Raw genomic sequence first — 26,686 nt, forward strand, 5'->3', positions numbered from 1 at the left:
CGCCGTCTTTGAAAGACTTCATGTGTTTCGCAAGAACGTGACTGACACGATAAGATCCTATGGAAGCAGCCTTGCTCTTGTTGTTGGGCCTGGTGAAAATGGACTGCTGTGCATTTAGCTGTCCTCTCAGGCCCCTCACCTTTTGGGAGCGTAGGGCAGGATTAGGAGGGAATTCCGTCTCGTAGCGTTTGTGCACTGTTTTTGAAATGCCGCTCCTAAATTACCCTTCGATAAAGCCACGCTGCTTATTACAGATGAGACAGACTTTGAATTGGAATAGATAAAAAAATAATCATCCTCCCACTCGGAGTGAAAATTATATATTTTGGGCTTTTTTGCTTCTGCCATAATTGCGGTCTTGTGTGTGTGCCACACGTGTGACACGGACAACGTCAGCAAAATAGTGCCCACTGCCCACCAGCCACCCCCCGACACATGGGTTCACGCCGGCCAATCACAAAGCTTTGATGCGTTCAAGTGCATTATTCTGGCACAGGAAGATTATGTTACAGGACATTAACGATAAAACAGAATATTGATGTTCTATTTTTAGACACATCTCGCGACCGACTGGGAATCTCGGTCGATCGCGGTCGACTGGTTGGGCACCCCTGGTGTAGGCCCTTAAGGCTACTAACAACTTTTATTACAAGGCTTAGTTGAATACTCGATTCTGATTGGTCAATTCCGTTGCTAAGGAGGATCAAGAAAGAGAAAGTAAAAGAAGGAGCGCTGGACGTTAGATAAATGAACAGAAGAAGACAGACAAGAAGTAAACAGTATCAGTAACACGGTATGGGCTCTGCAGTGTTTAAGGACTTGTTAGTGGATCAGAAACTGTGACCAGAGTTGGACAGTGCTCCCGTAAAGTTGTTGTTGTCACAGTTCCAGCCGTTGGTGCAACGTGGAACAGAGTTTTTAATTTTGTTAGCTGAAGAATTACGATCATTTTAAGTCAAATAATTTCAATTAATATTTGGAGTCGATTCCATTGTTTGTTTAGTATCTGGCCGTGTAATAAGCGGGTTAATGCGCAGCGACTTGGTCATTATGGGGAAAAGAACACCCTTCAGGCTCATCAAGATCAGCCTGACTGATTACGTAAACACCAGGTTTGCTAATCTACCGGCACAATTTTCCTCTGGTGTCGGAATGTCTCGCGATGTTAGTGAATTCTTAAAAAACAAAACATTTTCATTTCGGGTTAAAATGAGTCACAATGAGAACTGTAACGGGTAGTATATTACCCAAATGTCATTAGTAATGCGTTACATTACTTTGTTACAGCAAAAAGTAATACATTACTGTAACTCCTTTTGTAACGCGTTACACCCAACACTGTTCAGTAGTGATGTCACAGTGTTCCGTAGAGATGTCACAGTGTTGGGTAGTGATGTCACAGGGTTCCGTAGTGATGTCACAGTGTTCCGTAGTGATGTCACAGTGTTCCGTAGTGATGTCACAGTGTTCCGTAGAGATGTCACAATGTTGGGTAGTGATGTCACAGTGTTCCGTAGTTTTAGTTTTAGTTTAGTTTTTTATTAGGATCCCCATTAGCACTAGCATGAGCATTGGCTATTCTTCCTGGGGTCCTCACCCACACAAAACATACATAATACAAACCAGAACGGAACAACTCATCATTTCATGAAAAGTGCATGGTAAGGAAGTGAAAGCAAAAACAAAACAGAAAAAAATAGTCATCACATTTTAGCCATCATCAAGTCAAAACCTAAACAAAATTTTACCAACAATATAATTTACATGATAATACTAATTACTAATTACTAATTGACCCACAAGTACAGTTCAAATTTAATTTGTAGTTCTCAGATATTGTTTTAGCAAATGTTTGAAATGTATGTTTGAGTTGTCTTGAATGATATGGACCGGTAACGAATTCCAGCTGACCATTGCTCTGTATAGTACTGTTTTCTGTCTGATATTTGATCTTGATTTGGGTAAAATGAACCTTTTTTCTATTGCATGTCTGGTTTGATAGTTATGTGTAGAGTACTGTGCTATGAACTTTTGTGACAATATATGTGGTAAGTGTGTCACTGTAATATAGTATAGTAGTGATGTCACAGTGTTCCGTAGTGATGTCACAGTGTTCCGTAGAGATGTCACAATGTTGGGTAGTGATGTCACAGTGTTCCGTAGTGATGTCACAGTGTTCCGTAGTGATGTCACAGTGTTCCGTAGTGATGTCAGTGATGTTCCGGAATGGAAGAATTCCTTTATATATTTTTTTCCAGTTTTTCTGTCCCTGGATTCAGTTTTTCTGTGTTTTCTCTCTCGTTTCCTCCTCAGGGTTTTAAGGACATTCATCTGGAGCGCTTAATGCATGGCTTAAATCATTAACAAATTCTAAAATAAAAAAAATTATATGGAAAGTAATACAATTCTAAATAAACAAAAAAAACAAAGTACCCTGTAAAAAAAACATAAAATGACCTTGTTTTTGTTTGAAATGTTGCATAAACACAGGAATTAGGTCTAGCTTGATATAAAAGAAAGGATAAAAGCGTGCTGGGGGCTTTTTAAACATAATGTTCTGGAATTTAAGAAGTAATTTGATTTGTTTCCAGTTTTTCTGTCCCTGGATTCAGTTTCTCTCTCTTTTCTCTCCTCAGGGTTTTAAGGACATTAATCTGAAGCGCATTTTTTCAATTTTTTCTGTCCCTGGATTCAGCGTTTTCTCTGGTTTCTCTCTGGTTTCTCTCCTCAGGGTTTTAAGGACATTAATCTGGAGCGTTTTATGCACGGAGGAGCGAACGTGACGGGCTTCCAGCTGGTGGACTTCAGTAACCCCATGGTCATAAAGCTGATGCAGCGCTGGAACAAACTGGACCAGAGGGAGTACCCCGGCTCCGACGCCCCCCCCAAGGTATGTCTAATGGTAATGCACTTTGTCTGTTTTTTGGGAGGGGATTTTGGGGTATTTTAGGGATTAGAATTAGTGCCGATTCAATGATTGTTTTTGGTGTATAATGGTGCATAAACACAGGAATTAATTTGATATAAAGGAGCAACTATCAAACTTTTTGTGAAACCATTATCCAGTTCTTAAAGCAAAAATAATATATGGAAAATAATACAACTCTGAAGAAAGTGACAAATAAAAAAAATAACCATACAATGATCTTGTGTTAGTGCTTAATGGTACATAAACACAGGAATTAGGTCTAGGTTGATACAAAGGAATAAAGCATAATAGGAACAAGCAGTTCTTGCATGGTACATTATTTCCAAACCGAGTTCAGTTTGGCTTGATATAAGATGATAAGTCTTAGCAAGATCAGCGGACTTCACAGTGAAAAAACGTACAGTATGCATTAAAAGAAAGGTGCATAGTCGTGGGAATTACTGCACATGCTTTCTGTGCGTTAATAATTCCTCTGAGGTGACTGGAGTTGTTGCAACAGCGAGAAAACAACGGATGCAGTAAAGAAAAGATAACAGCAGGAACAGAACAGTGTCAGATAAGATGAATATAATAATGTGCAAGGTGAGCACACAACACGCTGACACAGAACTGCATTAAAAACTGACTTAATGCACAAAATAATAAATAGCAAACTGTGATAAAACGTGTGCACACAGCAGCAATCTGCTCCACCTCGTCCAACGCTTTCTTACAGCACAGATGAGACAGATTGACCCACATTGTTCTCCTGCACATGGATTTAAAATGGCACTGGGGCAAGAAGGCATCACGCCACGGTGGTCAGAAAAACCTCCGAGCAGATCTGTGTCCAACTAAGATTTCTATTTTAAAATCCAGAAGCAGTGGAGTGGAAACGCTGTGAGTCAGGCAGTGTGTAGTGTGCCGTGTGTGTGATGGATTCAGGGGGTTCAAATTAAAAGTTTACACCACAGGGCGATATCACATGACGGTGTTACGGTGTGTGTGTGTGTGTGTGTGTGTGTGTGTGTGTGTGTGTGTGTGTGTGTGTGTGTGTGTGTGTGTGTGTGTGTTTGTTTGTGTGTGGTTGTGTGTGTTTGTGTGTGTGTGTGTGTGTGTGTGTGTGTGTGTTTGTGAATGTTTGTGTTTGTGTGTGTTTGTGTGTGTGTGTGTGTGTGTGTGTGTGTGTGTGTGTGTGTGTGTGTGTGTGTGTGTGCGTGTGTGTGTGTGTCTGTTTGTGTATGTGTGTGTGTGTGTGTGTGTGTGTGTGTGTGTGTGTGTGTGTGTATGTGGCCCAGCATTACTATACTTGTGGGGACCTAAATATGTTTACACAGTCACGTGTGGGGACTCGCCTCCCTTATGGGGACAAATTGGAGGTCCCCATTAGGGGAATCATTAATTTTAGGGTGAAGACTTGGTTAGGTTTAGGATTAGGGTAAGGGTAAGGTTAAGGTTGAGGGTAACAGTCGTAAGGGTTAGGGTTAGGGTTAGGCATGTGTTGGTTATGGTTAAGGTTAGGGTAAGTCTCCAGGAAATGCATGTAAGTCAATGTAATGTCCCCTGAAGTGATGAATACATGGTATGTGTGTGTGTGTGTGTGTGTGTGTTTGTGTATCCCCACTCCATTTATTGATAAATTGCTCTCTCTCTCACTCCTGGAAAATCCACTCAGACTAAATTACTCGGCTCCCCCATTAAGTTTGTCCACAGCGCGGTTTCTTTCTCCTGATATATTAACAGCAGCGGTGAGTTTGGGCTTTCCCCCGGCAGCTTTATCTCACTTTGTGAAGACAAATGCAATGCCTGCTGTTTGGAAGTAACAGGAATCAGCAGGTAGTGAGCTAATGAGAGATTCCTGTGCTGCATGAACACAACACGCTTATAAACTCTTTCCACCTGTGGTTTCACAACAATTATCTTCTATTCACCTTATGCTTCATCTGCTCTAAGGCGTTTCCATAGTGACTTATTTTGTGTTGATCCTTCCTGTTAAAGCCTAATTGCTATTGCATAGCGTTACCGTCTTTATCAACCTTTACTGCCAGATAAACAGCTTTTAAGCTTTTTAATAAGCTATTATTAAATAATAACACTTTGAAAGGAAATAAACTAACCATTTAGATTATCAATATGTGATTAGTTTATCCAAATAGCACATAGTTGGGAATTTACAGCAACGTTTGAGACTTCTGGCTCTGTGAAAGAAGCCAATTTTCTTTTTAAAAAACCTGCGTCAACAATGTTTTTATACTTGCTCTCACTGCCAGAACAGTAGACACAGGTCCTCACTGCAAGAAATCAAATAGTAATTCAAATTTAAATTCAAGAGAGCCCAGTAGTTTTGCCATAGCTAGATCGTCAAAATTCTCCAGCTAGCTTGATAGATAGGTAGCTAACTCAAGATAGATAACTAGTGAGATTTAAATCGAACGTAATCTAGCTTGTAAAGTAGATAGCTAACTTTTAGCAAGCATGTTAGCTAGAAAGCTAATGTAAGCTAGCCAGCTTCTTAGATAGCTAATGTTTGCTAGTTAGCTTGTAAAATACATAGCTAACGTTCTTTAGCTAGCTAGATAGCTAACGCTCACTAGCTAAATAGCATCAGTGTTGTCTGACCAAGATCTTTGCATTTACACCTGGTATTCCTAAGCATTTCATTGTGGTTTTACACATTTGTTTAGTTTTTAAATAAGGCAGGAAACTTACCATTTCAGATTACCAATGTATGATTAGTTCATCCAAATGACACATATTTTGGAATTTAAAGCCATGTTTAAGACTTAAGAAGCTGTGTGAAAGAAGCCAGTTCTCTTAAAAACAATGTTTTACTGCCTGAACAAGACACAGGTCTTCACTGCAGATTTAATCATATGTAATCAAATAATAATTCAAATGTAAACTACGAGAGCCAGTGATTCGGCCATAACTAACTAGATAGCCAATATTTTCCAGCTAGCTTGTTATATGATGGATAACTAGTTATATTGAAATCGAACGTAATCTAGCTTGTAAAGTAGATAGCTAACTTTCGATTGCAAGCATGTTAGGTAGAAAGCTTACGTGACCTAGCCAGCTTTCACATTGCTAATATTCGCTAGTTAGCTTGTAAAATACATTGCTAACGTTCTGTAGTTAGCTAGATAGCTAACGTTCGCTAGCTAAATAGCCAATCAAGATTTTAGCATTTATTTATAGCCTACCTGGTATTTGTACTCTTTTCTTTGTTGTTTTACACATTTGTTTAGTTTATAAATGGCCTTAAGTCTGGCTTTCGTCATCTGACTGAACACGGAAAGAATCAATCAAAGAGACAATAATTATTTAATAATCCGTCACGTCTGTATTAGCAGTGTGTATTCAGTCCTGACTTTTATGAGTTTATTCTGCACCTCCAGTGTTTGTCTGTTTCTTTAGGCGTGCTTATCAAACAGTAGCATGGGAATAGAGAGCTGCAGAGCGCCATAATGTCACAGTGAGCGGTGTGATAATGAATAGGATCCACCCCGAGCTGGAGGCAAAGTTAATGAACTCCTGCTAGCCGGGATAATTAATGCCAGACTTCTTCCCGTTCTGTACAAAACACTCACCTTTCTCCATCTTCCTGCCTCTCTGGAGGTGAGCTTTAGGGAAGTATGTCTCGTGACAGGTAGTGGGATTCGTCTTGATGCAAATAATCAAGGTCAAATAAAGATTAGGGGAGATTGAAAGTGAGTATGCCCTTTCCTTTTGCAGAAATAATGAGTGAAAGTGCTGCTCCTCTGCAACACAAGACACTGCAGAAACTCAGCGTGAACTCACATTGTTTTAAGGGGATCTGACCGGCAGATATTGCAGAGCCTGTCCAGCTAAATCAACATTTAATTGGCCTCATACCTTTTTCTCAGTGTGTGTGTGTGTGTGTGTGTTTGTGAGTGCATGTGTGTGTGTGTTCTAATAGTGATACATATCGATATAAGGAAGTGTGTTTGATTTGAAATCTTGCATATCGCAGCTGTGTCTTCATCTTAATTGACGCCCGCATTAACCGGACGCCCGGTAGGATTTTCGAGCAGATGTCAGATTTCAAAATCTGTTTTTATCAGCGAGATGCAGCTCCTGTGTGTGTGTGTGTGTGTGTGTGTGTGTGTGTGTGTGTGTGTGTGTGTGTGTGTGTGTGTGTGTGTGTGTGTGTGTGTGTGTGTGTGTGTGTGTGTGTGTGTGTGTCAGCATTGTATATACACCCAAACAGACTGAACAGCAAGGGAGCTAAAGACCGTAATTTACAAAATCACATGGTGCTGGGGTTTGTTTCCACTTAAATAAATCCAATAAGCCTGTGTTGTTGGACACTGTTGGGAGGGTTACTTTAAAAATGTCATCTTTTACAATATAGCTACATGTCAGGAGTGTAATCAGTAATATAGATTTGAGTATAAAATATGAAAGTAACCTGATTACTTTCCGTTAGTTTTGGATTACCTGATGATCAAATATAATGCAAAATCAAAACAAGAGATAATAAACAACAATAAGACGTTTTTGACTTAAGTGAACGTAACAGTATAACCATAGAAAATAAGAAACCAATATATTTTATATAAAAATGTAGTAATCGATTACAGTTTTTCTTTGTATCCTGATTAGATAGATAGATAGAGAGAGAGAGAGAATGAGAGAGAGACAGACACAGAGAGATAGATGGATAGATAGATAGATAGATAGATAGATAGATAGATAGATGGATAGATAGATAGATAGATAGATAGATAGATAGATAGATGGATAGATAGATAGATGGATAGATGGATAGAGAGATAGATGGATAGATAGATAGATGGATAGATAGATAGATAGATAGATAGATATATAGATAGATAGATAGATAGATAGATAGATGGATAGATAGATGGATAGATAGATAGATAGATAGATACAGTAGATGGATACAGTAGATGGATAGATAGATTGTAAAAAATGTAGTAACTTGTAATCTGTTACTCCCTGTTACAGTGTTCTTGTGATGTTCAGTTATTTTCTCTTCTTTGTTCCTCAGTACACGTCAGCGCTGACCTATGACGGGGTGATGGTGATGGCCGAGGCGTTCAGGAACCTCCGCCGGCAGAAAGTAGATATTTCCAGACGGGGGAACGCTGGCGATTGTCTCGCTAACCCTGCCGCCCCGTGGAACCAAGGCATCGATATGGAGCGCACCCTCAAACAGGTGAGAGAGAGAGAGAGAGAGAGAGAGAGATTTCCTCCTGTTTTGAACTAAACTACCCCTAAAACAACAGACTGACGTTATATGCTGTCTGTTTAGCTTTTTTTTTTAAAACTTTAGATATTTCCTACAGTAGCATGCGTAGCAAAGGCAGTGAGTTTACTTAAAATTAATAATTCACAGCTTTTAACTGCAATGTGTTGAGTTGTAATCAATCAATCAAATTATTCAAGAAGCAGGCTTTAATACTTAACCAATTCCATCCTGTTTTGATACCTGTAACATGACCGTTTTTCCAAATCCTGTTAAAAGACATTAAAAAGTATTTAATCCTAGATATATTCTTAAGGTGATATTAGGGTGAATTTGTAATTTCCCATGAATACACCTAGATTTCTAGCTTTTCCCATTGTTTTTAACCAATTTAAGCACAGCACTGACTTTATTCGTTCCTTCTTGGCTCCAAAAACAATTACCTAAATGGTATCTTTGTCTAATTGAAGAAAGTTCTGGCACATCCAGTCATTGCTTGGTTTAATGCACTTACTCAGTGCTTGTTATGTAAATGATGTTTTCCATTATCTGAATCAGTTGTAGCAAGTAGATGTTAAAGAGAAGAGGCCCCAGGATAGAGCCTTGAGGACCCCCATATATCATTATCATCAACTCAGATGTGTAGATACCTATAGGAATAACGTTTTTCCTTTCCTTTAAGTAGGATTCAAAGGAGTCCCACCCAGTTTTCCAGTAGATATAGTAATATGTTGTGGTCAATATGCACTGGTGTACTTTAGTGTAATTCATTCTAACATTATCAGTCCAATCTATGTTGTTTTTCAAACAGAAAGAGCTCAACATCTCCTGAAATCCATTTTTGTTACCCCTTCCTTTATTTTCATAACAAACATACTTATGTTAAGCCAAACCAAGACATTTCTCTAATCTAACCAAGCACTTTTGTTTTTGTTTTGGTCCACTTTACCTCACAATAAACACCTTAAATAGGAAGAAAATACGTAATTGAGGATGCAGTTATTACAGCCTTGTCTCCTAAGTAATTACATGTCCATACAACAAAATTGCATTGTCAATAATGCATTAAAGCCACAATTATTTTGTCCTGCCACATTTGATTGCCCCGTTTATATTTTTTGTGCATGGAGCAACGCGTCTAAGTGTAATTATCCCTTTACACTGGATGCGTAAAAGCCCATTATTGAGTTTAGTTTACCTTTAATATAATAATAATAATAATTGGGAGGGATGGGCACCACGGCAGGGCAGGGGGTGAACTGGGACCTCTCCAAGTAGCAGTCCACACTCGATATTTAGGTCTGGTCGGGGGACTTGAACCGGCGACCCTGCAGCTCACAGTCCAAGCCCCGACTGGCTGAGGCACTCAGTCATTAGTCACTGAGCCACCTGCGTTTTTGCAGAATCACTGTAGTTCGGTCTATCACTCTCAAACAGACTTGACATTTCTAGCTTTAAATATCATACCATCATATCATTATTTCCTGTTCTCCTTCTCCTTCTACAATACAATATAATACAAAGGGGCTTTATTGGCATGACCTCATTTTAAACATATTGCCAAAGCATTCAGCCAGGGCGTTATAACAGAACAAAACTAAAATCAACACTAAACGTAAATGCCAACAATACATTTGGCACAACACCATAGCCAAATGCAACATACTGTGTATGCCAGCAACTCGTACTGAATGTCTTTTAACATTTTGTGAAAAGGTCATTTTTTCCCCTTTGAAGGATGTGCTGCAGTATTTCCTTCACCCTTTCCATGCAGTAAATGAATACTGTTTGTTATTCCTGTGCTGTCCTCAGGTCCGGCTGCAGGGATTAACAGGTAATGTCCAGTTTGACCACTATGGCCGCAGGGTCAACTACACAATGGACGTGTTTGAGCTGAAGAATAATGGACCGCGACGGGTAAAGCACCACAACACACTGCTTACATTTCTGATATGGATTTATATGTGTCTAGTCTGTATATTTTAGCATATGCAATATATTCCTTTTGCTGTCATGTGAAACGTCTGAAGGCTGGGGCGACAACTGAATATATATTGTGACATTTTCTATTATCATAAGTAGGATGTAAAATAAAAAAAAGCTCTGGGTGTGACAGGATGGATGTCTGCCGGCGGAATTTAGCAGAAAATGGGAAAAAGAGAGAGAGAGAGAGAGAGAGAGAAAGAGAGAGAGAGAGAAAGGTTGTGAGAGCGATGGCGAGAGGATGAAATGAAATAGAGAGCAATCAGGTAGAGGGGGGAGGAAGGGAGGAAGCAGACAGGAAAGAACCATCAATCAGACGCTGCTTTGGCCTGTCTTTGCACAGCGAGGGTCCTGTCAGGACACAGTGTGTGCGTGTGCGTGTGTGCGTGTGCGTGTGTGTGTGTTCCCGTATTTTCCATGTTCCTCAATCATCCCAATGCCCCTACACACAGGAGGCCTCGGCCAATCACAGTTCTCCATTCCCGCCGGCTGCCCACCTTGTCAGTTGACTTATAGCGGCTTGTAGTTGTCAAAGCTCTTTGTCTATTCAAATATCCATCACTTTGACACTGGATTGGTTTATAGAGTGGTGCAGAAATGAGTCCTAAAACCCAAATTCAGTCAGTATTTTAGCACTTCCTGTTAGCTTGTCTGGAGGTCAATGGTTTTCTGAACATGTTTTTGAATGTAAGCCTAAAATAAGGTCTGTGGTGAACACAAGCTGAATAGATTTTTGTCCTATGATATAAAACACGTCAGTAATACCCAACTGGTGGATTTAAAAAAACGGCGGTTGCTAACAAGTGTCTAAATGAGACGACTAAACGTCATCACGGGCAACATTAGCCGCCTTTAGCTTAGCGGTGGTGCCGTGAAGTCATGTGACCGTGCTGTAGTTCCTTTACAGCCCAACATTAGCCGCCTTTAGCTTAGCGGTGGGGACGTGAAGTCATGTGACCGTGCTGTAGTTCCTTTATAGCCCAACATTAGCCACCTTTAGCTTAGCGGTGGTGACGTGAAGTCATGTGACCGTGCTGTAGTTCCTTTATAGCCCAACATTAGCCACCTTTAGCTTAGCGGTGGTAACGTGAAGTCATGTGACCGTGCTGTAGTTCCTTTATAGCCCAACATTAGCCACCTTTAGCTTAGCGGTGGTAACGTGAAGTCATGTGACCGTGCTGTAGTTCCTTTATAGCCCAACATTAGCCGCCGTTAGCTTAGCGGTGATGACGTGAAGTCATGTGACCGTGCTGTAGTTCTTTTATAGCCCAACATTAGCCACATTTAGCTTAGCGGTGATGACGTGAAGTCATGTGACCGTGCTGTAGTTCTTTTATAGCCCAACATTAGCCTCTTTAGCTTAGCGGGGGTGACGTGAAGTCATGTGACCGTGCTGTAGTTCCTTTATAGCCCAACATTAGCCTCTTTAGCTTAGCGGTGGTGACGTGAAGTCATGTGACCGTGCTGTAGTTCTTTTATAGCCCAACATTAGCCACATTTAGCTTAGCGGTGATGACGTGAAGTCATGTGACCGTGCTGTAGTTCTTTTATAGCCCAACATTAGCCACATTTAGCTTAGCGGTGATGACGTGAAGTCATGTGACCGTGCTGTAGTTCTTTTATAGCCCAACATTAGCCACATTTAGCTTAGCGGTGATGACGTGAAGTCATGTGACCGTGCTGTAGTTCCTTTATAGCCCAACATTAGCCTCTTTAGCTTAGCGGTGGTGACGTGAAGTCATGTGACCGTGCTGTAGTTCCTTTATAGCCCAACATTAGCCGCCGTTAGCTTAGCGGTGATGACGTGAAGTCATGTGACCGTGCTGTAGTTCTTTTATAGCCCAACATTAGCCACATTTAGCTTAGCGGTGATGACGTGAAGTCATGTGACCGTGCTGTAGTTCCTTTATAGCCCAACATTAGCCTCTTTAGCTTAGCGGTGGTGACGTGAAGTCATGTGGCCGTGCTGTAGTTCCTTTATAGCCCAACATTAGCCTCCTTTAGCTTAGCGGTGGTGACGTGAAGTCATGTGGCCGTGCTGTAGTTCCTTTATAGCCTAACATTAGCCTCCTTTAGCTTAGCGGTGGTGACGTGAAGTCATGTGGCCGTGCTGTAGTTCCTTTATAGCCCAACATTAGCCTCCTTTAGCTTAGCGGTGGTGACGTGAAGTCATGTGGCCGTGCTGTAGTTCCTTTATAGCCCAACATTAGCCTCCTTTAGCTTAGCGGTGGGGACGTGAAGTCATGTGACCGTGCTGTAGTTCCTTTATAGCCCAACATTAGCCGCCTTTAGCTTAGCGGTGGTGACGTGAAGTCATGTGACCGTGCTGTAGTTCCTTTATAGCCCAACATTAGCCTCCTTTAGCTTAGCGGTGGGGACGTGAAGTCAGGTGACCGTGCTGTAGTTCCTTTATAGCCCAACATTAGCTCTTTAAGTGTTAGCATGTAGAGATGATCCTGCTGAACAAACATCTAAGTATCATAAACGTTGAGGTTATTTACTGCCTAATCGGAAGTCCTATGGAAAAATCCCATTTTCATTTCTGTCGAGGGAACCAGAGAGATTCTAACTTTAAAAATACATCATCCCTGCACCACTTTATAAAAAAATCACATTTTGTAGTGCATGTAGCTGCTCTCTACAGACGGAGGATGCAAATGCTGTGACCGCGACATATCATGTCTGTCAGTTCCAGTCGGTCAGTTTGACCCTGAAGGACTGAAGACGACAGATCTGTCAGGAGAACATGAAATGGCTTTCGGGGGAAAAGAAGCAGCACAACATTGGGCTTAAAACTGAGAACAGGGGAATGAGTCAATGTTAAGACTTTTTGTTTTAAAGTTGAATCACAGCTTGATGAATGCATGATTTGAAATGACAACAACATGAGCATGAAAGTGCTATTTTGGATTTGGAAACCACAGTTTGAGAAAATAATGTTGAATCTACCTACCTGCTGTGACCAAGGCTTTTATGTTCAACAATCTTTTCATTTTTAACATAATTCAAAGACCTTCACTGAAAACAGAACGTACCAAACACAGATATATATATAATAAGATATTGAATGGATTTTCAGTCAACATTAATTTGACAAACCATGCAATACAATAGGTCCAATTCAGGGAAAACATTACCGGATCTTCTCCAAGTTTAATCAGGCCATAGATTTTCTTTAATCCTGCTAACAAATCATCAGGAACACATGTCATATTTTATGAAGAAATATTGACATTGATCAAGACCCATCATAGAGTAGAACCACACATTTTGACACTTACTACTTTGATTGTAGTGAAAATACAAGACTCTTTTTGTGACACATACAGTATATATTTTATTCTCATAAATGTTGTCTTTTTCTTGAAATACCATAACGTTAGCATCGAATAGTTGCAGTAGACAAATACATAGTTCAGGTGTCAGAGAAGCAACAGCTATAAGAGTGAAACACAGAATAGAACAGGTAAGAGTTCACACAGGTGTAAGATACTAGACCATTTTGACTTACCAAAACTAAATTGTTGACGATATATCGACATAGAGCTTTTCCTCCGTGTTCTTTGACATCAAATGAAGTCAAGCCAATAGCTCCACTTCCTGTTAACACATCAGGGATTGCATCAAAGCAAATTGTGCATGCTGCATTATACAATATGTTCGCATGCACACATGAACAAACACACACACATACACAATCTAACTTCTTGATTTCCCTGCAGATCGGCTACTGGAACGATGCAGACAAACTAGTTCTGACCCAGGACTCTCCGCTGCATCCTAACGACACGTCTGGCATCGAAAACCGAACCGTTGTAGTGACCACCATCATGGTAAGAGAACGGCAAACAAAACACACACACAAACACACACACACACACACACACACACACACACACACACACACACACACACACACACACACACACACACACACACACACACACATGCAGACCTGTTTTTAGGAATATGTAACCCGAGGAGACTTTATGTAAGGGATAATGTGCAGCGATTATCCCACTTATTACACGGCTATGTACTAAATAAACCACCAACTTGACTCACAATATTGATTTAAAAATTCCCTTTAGTGCTTACTTCCTGTCTGTCTTCTTCTGCTGTTCCCTCTAGTGTTCACTTCCTGTCTGTCTTCTTCTGCTGTTCCCTTTACTGTTTACTTCCTGTCTGTCTTCTTCTGCTGTTCCCTTTAGTGCTTACTTCCTGTCTGTCTTCTTCTGCTGTTCCCTCTAGTGTTCACTTCCTGTCTGTCTTCTTCTGCTGTTCCCTTTAGTGTTTACTTCCTGTCTGTCTTCTTCTGCTGTTCCCTTTAGTGTTTACTTCCTGTCTGTCTTCTTCTGCTGTTCCCTTTAGTGTTTACTTCCTGTCTGTCTTCTTCTGCTGTTCCCTCTAGTGTTCACTTCCTGTCTGTCTTCTTCTGCTGTTCCCTTTAGTGTTTACTTCCTGTCTGCCTTCTGCTGCTGTTCCCTTTAGTGTTTACTTCCTGTCCGTCTTTTTCTGCTGTTCCCTTTAGTGTTTACTTCCTGTCTGTCTGTCTTCTTCTGCTGTTCCCTTTAGTGTTTACTTCCTGTCTTTCTTCTGCAGTTCCCTTTAGTGTTTACTTCCTGTCTGCCTTCTGCTGCTGTTCCCTTTAGTGTTTACTTCCTGTCCGTCTTTTTCTGCTGTTCCCTTTAGTGTTTACTTCCTGTCTGTCTGTCTTCTTCTGCTGTTCCATTTGGTGTTTACTTCCTGTCTTTCTTCTGCTGTCCCCTTTAGTGTTGACTTCCTGTCTGTCTTCTTCTGCTGTTCCCTTTAGTGTGTACTTCCTGTCTGTCTTCTTCTGCTGTTCCCTTTAGTGTTTACTTCCTGTCTTAAAATATATTGTACTTTATTTTTTTGGCCACAGCTGGTGTTAAATTGACCGGACTGATATGACTGCACAAAATCCTTTGATCCTCCTTAGCAACGGTCTGTTCTCCTTAACAACGGTCTGTTCTCCTTAGCAACCGTCTGCGAGACAAAAATAGCAGACCCCCAGAATGTCCAAATTGACCAATCAGCATTGAGCATTCAACTAAGCTGTGTAACAATACCTAGTAAATCTTTGAAGCAGTATAAGCAGAGTCAATATTTCAGTGGCAATACATCACGCATCCTTCTTCATAAATCTTTATTTACAACCTGACATAATATTGTGTTCAACGGCCTCTTGTAAAGTACCTCAGTTTTGAATGAGGCACTTTACAAGTATTACTTTGAATTTGCAAGTTTTCCTCTGTTACGCCTCTTCCTGATTAACCTTGAATTCCTAGCTAATTCTTTATTGTTGACGCCGCATTTTATCCTTGATGCAAACATACTATACTTTTACATTTTAAAAACAAAACTGCTTTGGGATTTAAGGCATACAATAAAGCATGTTTCTTTGCTTGGATTTACTTGTACTGCCTGTAGAGGAATTAGTTTGTATTTTGAGCAAAGTTCATGTATGGTAGACCAATTTAAAAACCAAACAGTTAAATATTTTGTTTAGTTACCAGCCTTCAACTGGGAGCAATCCATACAAAAATACCAATTATCCACCAATAGATGCCCCAATATACCAGAATTCAAGAGCAGCTACGATAGGGAAATTTGTGTTTTGGATATCCCACATAACTCCTTGAACATCTCATTGATTACATCCTAGAATTTATAGGAAATATGCAAACTGTGGGCTGATTTCAGTTCTTATCCCCCACCCCCGAAGGCCCTTGTGTTGAGTGTTATGGCTGACAAATGCTCAGGAATTAAACATGCTTTGTTACAACATAATCAGTAAAGAGACTCTTAAAGAAATGGGCTTTACTTGTTATAACCTCAATAGAAATTACTCCAGAATCAACCACCGTCACTTACATTCTCTTTTATCGCACCAATAAACATGTCGCTGAGCAGTCACACAGCTGCTCTTACTGAGGTCCCTATTGCACGGATAAAAGACTTCATAAAACACAGCTTCAGAATCAGAGCATTTTTACACATGACAGGAAATGAATGGTATTTGCACGGTCTATATGTGGCTGTAGCAGTGACTCTGACATGCAGGAAAACAGGCAGGTTTTGAGCTGATTGCAGGAGGGAAGGAGGTGAAAATGGAGAGTCACAGCTCAGCACAATCCTCCCTCTTTTCAGCCCCTGATGAGGAACCCCATTTTAAGAAACTGAGCCCCAGTTGGACGCAAGCAGGATTTGAAAAGCCCCTTAATGGCAGTGATGGAAACAACAACCCCTCACCCCCCGCCCGAGCCAAAATGAAGCCCTAAAGACACGGGGCGAGAGGAGACAGACTGCAACATTGTTAATGGAGAAAGTGAACGAGAAATGGAGCAACTAAGAGCCGTAATGGAGCCGCTCGAGAGGAAAATGAAATGGAAATGGAGGGAGGAAGACACCGTCTTTTTTAAGGACGGTGCTCACGGATGGACACCCACTGATGCTCTCTGACAGCACAGTATCTGTTCACTAAACCAGCTCCACTACACCTGTTTGTGTGTGTTAGAGTCATGCATTGTGTGTTTGTGTGGCTTGAATCTCATTGTGATTTGAAGTTCTTTTTGCAAAGAGGCCTGGACTATTCACCTTATGAAGCAGCGGCCCTTTTACCACCTATGGTTCAAACATAAAAGTTCTTCCAGTTTTTGTTTGGAATTATTCACCGCTACAATTTAACTATGGAATTGTTTTACAGGACCATATCAAGCCTCTGTTAGAGGTTGTAGGATGACATGAAAATGGCCCAAAGTCTTACATCAGCAAATGGTTTGCTACAGTATAGAATAACATCGGCCGGTCGTATAAAGCTCATGTGGACAATTTATAAAAACTCTCACTGCCAGAAGGGGGAGACTAAGGTCCATAGTTAGGCTATGTATAAAAAAGATTAACCTAGAGACCAAATTCAATTAACCTGTCAGTGTGCTATTTAGTTAGCGAATGTTAGCGATCTAGCTAACTAGAAAACATTAGTCATTTATTTTACAAGCTAACTAGCCAACATTAGCTATCTAAGAGCTGGCTAGTTTACGTTAGCCTTCTATCGTAAGTTAGCTTACGTTCATTTAACATCTAACTGGTTATCTTGAGTTAGCTACCTATTTATCAAGCTAGCTAGAGAATGTTGGCTATCTAGATAGCTATGGCCAATTTAGGCCACTGGCTCTCTTGAATATACATTTGAATTATTAAGTCAACATAGCTGAATTCAATTCAGTCTGTGTGCTATTTAGCTATCTAACAAGCTAGCTAGCTAACGTTTGTTTTCTAACAAGTAAACTAGCTTATGTTAGCTGAAAGTTGGCTATCTTATTTCAAAGCTAGCTTATGTGCGCTACTGTATCTATTGAAGTAGTTGGCTAGCCAATGTTCGTTGCTAGCTACCGCCACATTTATATAATATATATTATTTATCTCTTTATGATTGTCTTGCAGTGCAGGATTGTGTCTGCCCTTCTGGCCATGAGAGTAATTATAAAAACATTGTTGACATGAGATTGTTTTAAACCAATCAGCTGGTCTCATCCAGCAGCAACTCCAAACATGGCTGTAAATTCAAACTATTCACAGATTGGTAACCTAATACAAGTTCATTCAAAAGCTTATAAACAGTTTCTTCTGCAAGTAATGTTTGATAAAGCTAAGTTATAGTAATTATAGTTTAACCAGATGTACCAACATATTAAGGCAATGCTGAGCGCCTACAGCAGCATAAGGTGAATAAAGTGAGGTGGTAAATAAGTGTAATTGACTTCCTGTCTGCTGTAAATCTGTCACTTTCTCTGAATACCTGCCCCAGCGTACAGTCCATTACACACTTCCTGTTAGCATTAAAACAGCTTAGAAAGACTGATGCTCTCATAATCATCCCTGTTCATATCCATCATGCTTTATGCAGCATGGTATTACAGGAACATTACAGTTACGGCTGCCTTTCACGCTTTAAATGTTGGTGAGAGTCATGTTTGTTTAAACTTAATGAAGTGTCCCAGTGGTATATTGCAGCAGTCCTCCTTTCCGTGTTTTAGGATCAGTTATATAGGAGCAGTTAGCAAGTCTTATCGTAAAACCACTCTATCATCAGAGCGTAAAGGCAAATAGCTTCTGTCCAATTTAGAGTTTTTAAATACACATTTACACACATAAGCACAACGACTGATCTTATGTAATTAACAATCAACTACTAGGGAAACTAAAATGATCATCCTTTCAACCATCATTAACTTAATTAACAATAGTTAATTAAGTTAATGATAGTTCATAATCACAACAAACAAACATTCTTTTCTGGAATTAACATCAATTCAATTTGTATCTTTCATGTGCTTTCAGACATATCAAATTCAAAAGAAATAGGGAATACAAAATAAAAAAAGATATCAGGAAATGCTAACTTCCAGCTTAGACAAAAAATACGTCATCACTGCACCACTCTGTTAAGTTGGTCCTGTAATGTGTGTGTGTGTGTGTGTGTGTGTGTGTGTGTGTGTGCGTGTGCGTGTGCGTGTGCGTGTGCGTGCGTGCGTGCGTGCGTGTGCGTGTGCGTGTGTGTGCGTTAATGGCATGTTTAATTAGCCTCGTTAGACCGTGAGTGAAGCAGTGTGTTTGGGATCATTGATTGGCTGTCAGTCCTCTCTTCTCGTGCCAGAAACACTGACAGCATCTTTTTATCTGCTGCTGCCGTCATTAATCACATGTTCCCGCTCTGATATACATCCAGAAACATCTGCCAACATCAGCTTGTAAATTATGCATTGGTCGAGCTTCGGTACAACTGTCATGCTTTAGATAATTTATATTGTGAGTTGGAGACGTGTAAATAAAAATGTAATTAAATGAACTTCAGACATTGTTTGTACAGGTTTGTAGTAAACATGGTCCTGCTTCACTTTAATCACATTTAATAGGACAGCTAAAGCCTTCAAATTTGATTATTATTATTTTTTAAATCAGTTATAATAAGACTAGAGTCCACGATACATACTTGAACTTCGTATGTTTGTAAAAGTATTATGCTAATATGGTTGAACTGCTACCTAACCCTAACCCTCTCCCCCTGGGGTTTATTGATAGATTTTAATACCAATTAAGGGCATCTTAACATAGTTCTTTTTAATTATATCTTTACCCAAGGACCCCCACAGCAGTTTCATGTGTTTTTAAACATTTTGATTGTGTTATCGCGCATGTTTTATGGTCAGACTCTGTAATAAGTGTCAGAACGATTGACACTCTTTAGTTAAACGCAATATTTGTAAGGGAAAAAGCTTTGGTATTGCACGATGATTTCCTTCATACCACTACTTCATAACATCCTCCGTTTCAAAACAATCAATATATACCAAATAACAGTCACTTATGTAATGTACATTAGGGCAAGACTCTCCATACAATGCGTGAAAGGGAAGTTGCATCTCAATGAACTTCAAATTCTGTTGTTTCCTTTTTTTTTTTATTATGAATATGTTTATTGATTTTCAGGATACAAAAAATCACATACATAGGACGAAGACACAGAGCCAAAAGCAATACATATACAGGACAACTACATTACTTTACATTAAAGAAAAATAACAACACTAAATGAAATTGGTACATACAACAAGGGCACTCTAATACATCGGCAACCATCCAGTTTTCCAGCAATAGGACCGTATCTCTGCAGAGGATATCACAGTAATTTACTTTTTAACATATTATAGCATGTTCATTCAGAAATTGAGATAATCAACATAGATTTCAGATGGTGAACATCTTCATTGTTTCCTAATGCTGCAGACTAGATTAATCCAATGTTGTAAAGTATAGCATTTGGAGCATTAGCATTCTCTCTCTGCACCGAGGAGACTTTGGTTTACTCGCTCCGGCCCGAGGCGATGTCAAGCAAACACAACTGAGGAATAAACTGCTCCTGTTTCAATATGCAACCTGCTGCCGTGCATGGCAAGAGTGATTTGTCTAGAGAGACATGAACACAGAGCGTGCAACGGTTACATTTACATCTAACGATCTGTAACATATAGTGCAGACAGACGTGGTCTAACCCTGATTATTTAAAGTCTGCAAGTGGTGCATTTTGCAAACTAATTTATAGACTCAGATGGTAGTGGGGAAATCACTTCCTCTACTTTAAAGAGTCCTCTCCTGCTGATGTTCAGGTGTATATATTATCAGTATGTAGTGTCTCTACTTTAAAGAGTCCTCTCCTGCTGATGTTCAGGTGTATATCAGTATGTAGTGTCTCTACTTTAAAGAGTCCTCTCCTGCTGATGTTCAGGTGTATATCAGTATGTAGTATCTCTACTTTAAAGAGTCCTCTCCTGCTGATGTTCAGGTGTATATTTGTATGTAGTGTCTCTACTTTAAAGAGTCCTCTCCTGCTGATGTTCAGGTGTATATCAGTATGTAGTGTCTCTACTTTAAAGAGTCCTCTCCTGCTGATGTTCAGGTGTATATCAGTATGTAGTGTCTCTACTTTAAAGAGTCCTCTCCTGCTGATGTTCAGGTTTATATATTATCAGTATGTAGTGTCTCTACTTTAAAGAGTCCTCTCCTGCTGATGTTCAGGTGTATATCAGTATGTAGTGTCTCTACTTTAAAGAGTCCTCTCCTGCTGATGTACCATTACAGAATGATAGATACTCTAGTTTAAGGCAAGCTGTTAATGTGAAGTGAAGATGTAACCTGCTGGCGTACGTGACAAAACTCATTAGTTTGGAGACATGGATACAGAATCTTGTAATGTTTACATTAACATCATTTTTCTTGCAACTAATGATCCACAGCCCGCAGAGTAGACACAGGTCTCCACCTCTGATTACTGCAAGTTGTTTGAGTCACAGAGTTTGCAGCTCTTTCCCTCCAGCTTCATGTCTGCCTCATGTTCTGCTGAGTCACACTTCCCTCCTCCTCTCTTTCCTGTCTGAGTGTAACATGCATCCACTCAACACTTTCTGCAAATTCAGCGTCAGGCTGTCGTTACGATTATACAAGCATCCCCCTTTTTCTGCTTCAAGCACTTTGGATCATCTCAGTTCAGATTCACAACATATACAGCTGCACATGTTTTTTACTTTGATATACAGTATGTAGAAGGTAGTGGGAAGTGGACATTTAGGTTTGTTGCAAAGTAGGGAAGTTACTTAAAGAAGCCCTATTCTACTTTTTTAAGTTTTTTCCTTTCCTGTCGTGTGATATATAGGTTTTAGTGCATGTCAATGGTCTGCAAAAGCAAAAAGATTCCTGTGTCTCATGTCACAGTAGAGGCACAAAAAACTCAAATGAACCTGAAAATGAGCCGAGAAGTACAAATCGTGCTCATTTTCTGCAGAAATGATTAGGTAAGAAACACGAAATTGTCACGCTTAAATAACGAGCACCAAAGATAAACAACTATGTAAGAAAATATCTGATAGTTTGATGAAAAAGACAAAAGGTACAGGCACGATGCGTAGAAGGGAAGCTTCTTCTACAAAGTGGGGGAATTTATTTAAAGGGGCCCTACTCTGCTTTTTGGGTTTTCCATTTCCTGTAGTGTTATACAGGTTTTAGTGCATGTCAATGGTCTGCAAAGGCTTAAATCCTTTTGTCTCACTAATAAAATCCTCAAAATGAGCCTAATCTAAGAGTCCAGAAGTAAAATTATAATATATAACAATATTAGGTTTGAAACACTAAATCGTCGTGTTTAAATAACCAGCACTAAAGATTAACAACTATGTAAGAAAATATGTGATTGTTTGATGAAAGAGACACGAGGTACATGTACAATGAGTAGAAGGGAAGTTGCATCTCAATGAACTTCAAATTCTGTTGGAGGCGTGCGGCGCAGTGGATAGAGCGTTGGTGTTCGGATCAGGGTCACAGGTTCAAACCCCACTGCAGTCAGCATGTCGTTGTGTCCCTGAGACACTTCACCCCAAAGTGCTCCTGTGGGGATTGCCCACAGTATTGAGTATGGAAGTCACTTTGGATAAAAGTGTCTAACAAGCATAGGCGGAGTTTGACATTTGCGCTTGGGGGGGGGGCAAACTTTTTTACTGACGTCAGTACACAGTCCCAACTATTGCGTGGGGTGCTACGGATACAGTAGCAATAAAGCCAGCGCTCTGAGTATGACTTTTCCATGCCCGCCGTACACACACTCATATGGAAGGGGCGGTCTCCCCCCCCCAACAACAGTGCATTATGATTACATATTATACATAACTGTAAAACTTATCATAACTGTGCACATCTTATACTTATTTGATAACTACTATATCCCTTGGTTACTTGAACACGCTACAATATTATAAACGAGTGTCCTACCTTATTAAAATACGAAATATTTGCATTGGAACAGTTTTCGACGAAGTAATGCTGTAACATATTTCAGCCACTAGGGGGCAAAATCCGCCTATGCTAACAAGTAACATGTAATGTAATGTTGTTGCCGGTTTAATTTGTAATGAATGTGGCAGCTTTGGCTCTGTGATTTGTTCCCGAAAACATCAGAAAAAGTCCGATGTGTCGTTATAGCGCCTGGCTTCTGATTATGTGGACTTGATTTTGGAGGGAAATTAGCCATAATCCCAATTACTGCAGCGCATCAATCAGTGATGCCAAACTGCTGATTTCTTTGAGGTTTTTTCTCCAAAAAGGTATAATTTGGTTTTGATTACAAACTAAATGTTTTCCACATTCAGTCCTTTCACATTCACAAACGACTGAACTGGGAAGTTTTATTGTAAAAATTGTGCATTGTGTGAGTCCTTGAGGCTTAACATTTTAAAACATTTCACGCATACATTTCTTATATTTATTTTCGCCCGTTCGTCTACTGCTTTTCTTTGTTACTAGAATTGTTATTTCACAAAGCGTCTCCTCAATGGAAAGGAGAGAAAAACCATCTGGAAAAAAAACATAAACTGCATACTTGTGCATGCAAACAGTGGAGGAACTAACAAAGGACCTTATTTTTTACTTTATTGTCAATCTTTCAGTTTGTGTGTACAGACAGACCGAAATACCGTTTCCCCCAATCCAGAGGAATACAAAATACAAATATATATACACAATCAACAGACACATGTGCACACATTAAAGACATAAATAAAAGCACAACAATCGATATATACAAAATAATACGTCTGTACTTCTACTTAAGTTTCCCTTTCAATTCAGGACTATTTAGACCCTCCAGAAAAACGCGGGCTAAATTCCTTGATTATGCGATTAAACATGCGGGGTTTTATGTGATTTTATGCGGTGAAACTGCGGGAAGTTGCGAAATATGCGGAAAGTTGCGAAATATGCTAAATATGCGGGAAAAAATTATCGATTTTTTTAAAAATATTGGGCTGTCTCATTTATTCTCTCTCACACACAACCTGCCACTAACGTTAAACCCCTTTACTATTCAATTAAACATATTCAATGTTTATTTATTGTAAAAGCAATTGGGCTATTTTAATCTCACGCACACACACACACACCCCCCCCCCCCACACACACACACACACACACACACACTTCTCCGCCTCATTCTGTTTTCATTTACTCGTTCGTTATCTGACCAGCTTCAATCTTGTAGGCTACTCACTTCGTTTCTTGTAGCCCTCTAAAGGGTTTTGGAGGTTGATGCCTCGTGAACCTGAGTTGTTTGGCTTTCTTGTCCGCAGCAGCAGAAAGCATTTTCGAATGTTTGAATGAATCAAAGTGGGTCGTCACCGTCGATTTTCTCTTATGCTCCAACACAGAGTTGCACGGGGTGCAGAATAGTTTCCCCCCACTTTTTGCCCGGTCTTTAGTAGAAATGTTCGTCGGTAAATGAGATGGATTAGATATTTTCATCTTGGTGTTTTCTCTATCGTGTGAGCTCAACACGTTCACTCTATACAGTGTTGTTTACATTCTGTGATGCGCGAGCTGATGACGTCACGTCAAGACGAGTTAACTTTTTTTTCCTCAACTCTGTGTGGAAAAATGCGGGGATTATGCGGCCTTTTATAAATCTGCGGCATTTTGCTGATTATGCGGTAAATTCTGCGATCGCAGAATCGCGTTTTTCTGGAGGGTCTAACTATTACTTGTAATGGAGTAATTACATCCACGTCTACTTAAGTGAAGGATGTACTTCTTCCATCACTGGATATAAACACACCTCTGCCCTACATACAGGGCTGCAATAGAGGGGTATGATGCTACAATGGATGATCTGTTTTCAGAGACATGTTTGTATATATCTGAGAACTATAATATATGCCTAAAAACACTGTAATAGGAGACCTTTAACATCGACTAAAAGTACTCTACTGCAGGTAAAAGTCCTGCATTCAAATTACCCACAGTAGGTAGAAGTATTTTCAGAAAAATGTAACCACATATAGGACTCCATAAATACCTTAGTTTTGTGAGTTTGTTCAAAGCGTGCCAGCTTACTTATGTATAGTTAATGTATTTGTTGAGTTGACCTACAGTTGCCAATTTTGAGAAAAACACTTCAGAGACATGTTTTTTATATATTTTTTCTATATCTGAGATCTATAATGTATGCTTACAAGTAGTATAATAGGAGACCTTTAAGTGAAGGATGTACTAATTCCGTCACTATAGCACTCCTAGTGGTCGAATCCTCCAATTTCCCTTAAGCCCCGCCTCCTGTAATTAAGCCCTGCCCCCTCTTGGCTAAGTAGGTTGAATGGAGAGAGAAAATAAATCCAGATTCAGCTTTTAGTGTATTTTACAACTCGTAGGACCTAATGATTCTAATAAGGGCCCTACAATAGTTCATACTGGGTTCTTTATTTAGTTTTAAAAAAGTATCTGCTGATTTACAGACGTCTCTATCCCAATGTTAGTCAACACTGGTGGTGTTCAAGTACTTCTTGTTTTTCATTCTGTTGTGGTGTTGTTGTGTGGATTGTGCGAGTGTTTGTGTGTCTGTCTCACGGTTGTGGTCCCTGTGTAGGAGGGTCCCTACGTGATGCTGAAGAAGAACTGGGAGATGTACGAGGGCAACGACCAGTACGAGGGTTACTGCGTCGACCTGGCCTCGGAGATCGCCAAACACATCGGCATCCGATACAAGATCTCCATCGTTCCTGACGGGAAGTACGGAGCCAGGGACCCGGAGACGAAGATCTGGAACGGGATGGTCGGGGAGCTGGTGTACGGGGTGAGAAATCTGATTTATACACAAAATACCCCTTTAATTATCTGTTCTAGTCAGAGGTGGAAAGTAGTGGAGTACAAATACTTTGTTACTGTACTTAAGTACATTTTTCTGGTATCAGTACTTTACTCCACTACCTATTTTTCTGACGACTTTTTACTTCGACTCCTTACATGTTGAACACAAATACCTGTACTTTCTACTTCTTACATGTTGAACTCAAATACCTGTACTTTCTACTTCTTACATGTTGAACTCAAATACCTGTACTTTCTACTTCTTACATGTTGAACTCAAATACCTGTACTTTCTACTTCTTACATGTTGAACACAAATACCTGTACTTTCTACTTCTCTCATTTTCCAAACAAGCTGGTTCCTTTAGTTTGAATGTGTGTTTGGTGGCGTGATCATTATTATTTAGAGTCATTGCGTGCCTATTGATTTGAACACGATCCGTGTATCCATCATTTCCTGGTCTTCTCTAAAGAAGAGGGACCAATGGAAACGTTGTCATGTTGCCGTTGGTCACCATGGAAACATTCATTAGCTAACAATGACATTATTGTTCTATTAATATAAAGGGAGGTCAGGTACTCTTTAAAACAGCTGCTAGTTATGGGTACTTTTTACTGAAGTACATTTCTAAGCCTCTTTACTTTGACTTGAGTAAAGAAGTTTAGTCAGTACTTCTACTTTCACCAGAGTATTTTTAAACACAAGTATCTGTACTTCTACTTGAGTAAAGGATGTGTGTACTTTTGCCCTCTCTGTCTAGTTCCATGTTGGGGCTGGGTTTGTTGAACCTGGGAACCATTTGAAGGTCACCTTTAAGCAAAATCCACTTTTTCATGTCTTTTCTAAATAACCATATGTCCCCTGTCTTATTCTAAACAGCATATCCGTACATGCTTTTCGGAAATGTGTGGAACCCCCTCAACTTACCTCAGTAATATAAAAATGGAGGAACCGTGCAGAATGGAGGTTTTTCAGATGGTGGACAGACGTCTCCTTGAAAGACAGTACTTATTTGTCTGCAGAGTTGTACCTAATCCCCCCCCCGCGTGTTGTTTACCGTGAGGATAATTAAGTCTGAAATGAAACTGTGAACAGGCCGGTGTGTCTCTGGTGGTTTTAAAAGCCAGCAGGAATTAGTGGAGCATTAGAGCCGAGCTGCAGGAGGAGGAAACGGAGAGATGTGGAGGTGTGGAGCTCGTTAAAAAACAACCTCAGAGGTGACCGTTCGATATTCTAGGGGTGAGGTTTCTCTCTGACCGTGCAGTGCGATCCAAAAGCTTATATGCTGGGATTTTATGGCCTTAAAAGAAATCAAAGAAAAGAGAAGTGTTTGTGTCCTTGAGCTACAGCAGGACTG

At 40.0% G+C, this 26,686-nt stretch overlaps 1 protein-coding gene across 1 annotated transcript in view; it reads left to right on the forward strand.

The window, feature by feature from the left end:
• LOC307018418 (glutamate receptor 4-like) overlaps positions 1-26,686 on the forward strand; it is a gene marked incomplete at its 5' end in the record, with an annotated part of 146,266 nt that overhangs the window by 76,860 nt on the left and 42,720 nt on the right. The window contains 5 exons of the mRNA XM_079648652.1: positions 2,732-2,890; positions 7,944-8,111; positions 9,954-10,058; positions 13,847-13,957; positions 25,108-25,314. Of these exons, the coding sequence (XP_079504778.1) occupies positions 2,732-2,890; positions 7,944-8,111; positions 9,954-10,058; positions 13,847-13,957; positions 25,108-25,314 (750 nt within the window). The remainder of the gene's footprint in view (positions 1-2,731; positions 2,891-7,943; positions 8,112-9,953; positions 10,059-13,846; positions 13,958-25,107; positions 25,315-26,686) is intronic.

This window comes from Notothenia rossii, assembly GCF_949606895.1.
Source record: "Notothenia rossii genome assembly, chromosome: 9".
Lineage (NCBI taxonomy): Eukaryota > Metazoa > Chordata > Actinopteri > Perciformes > Nototheniidae > Notothenia > Notothenia rossii.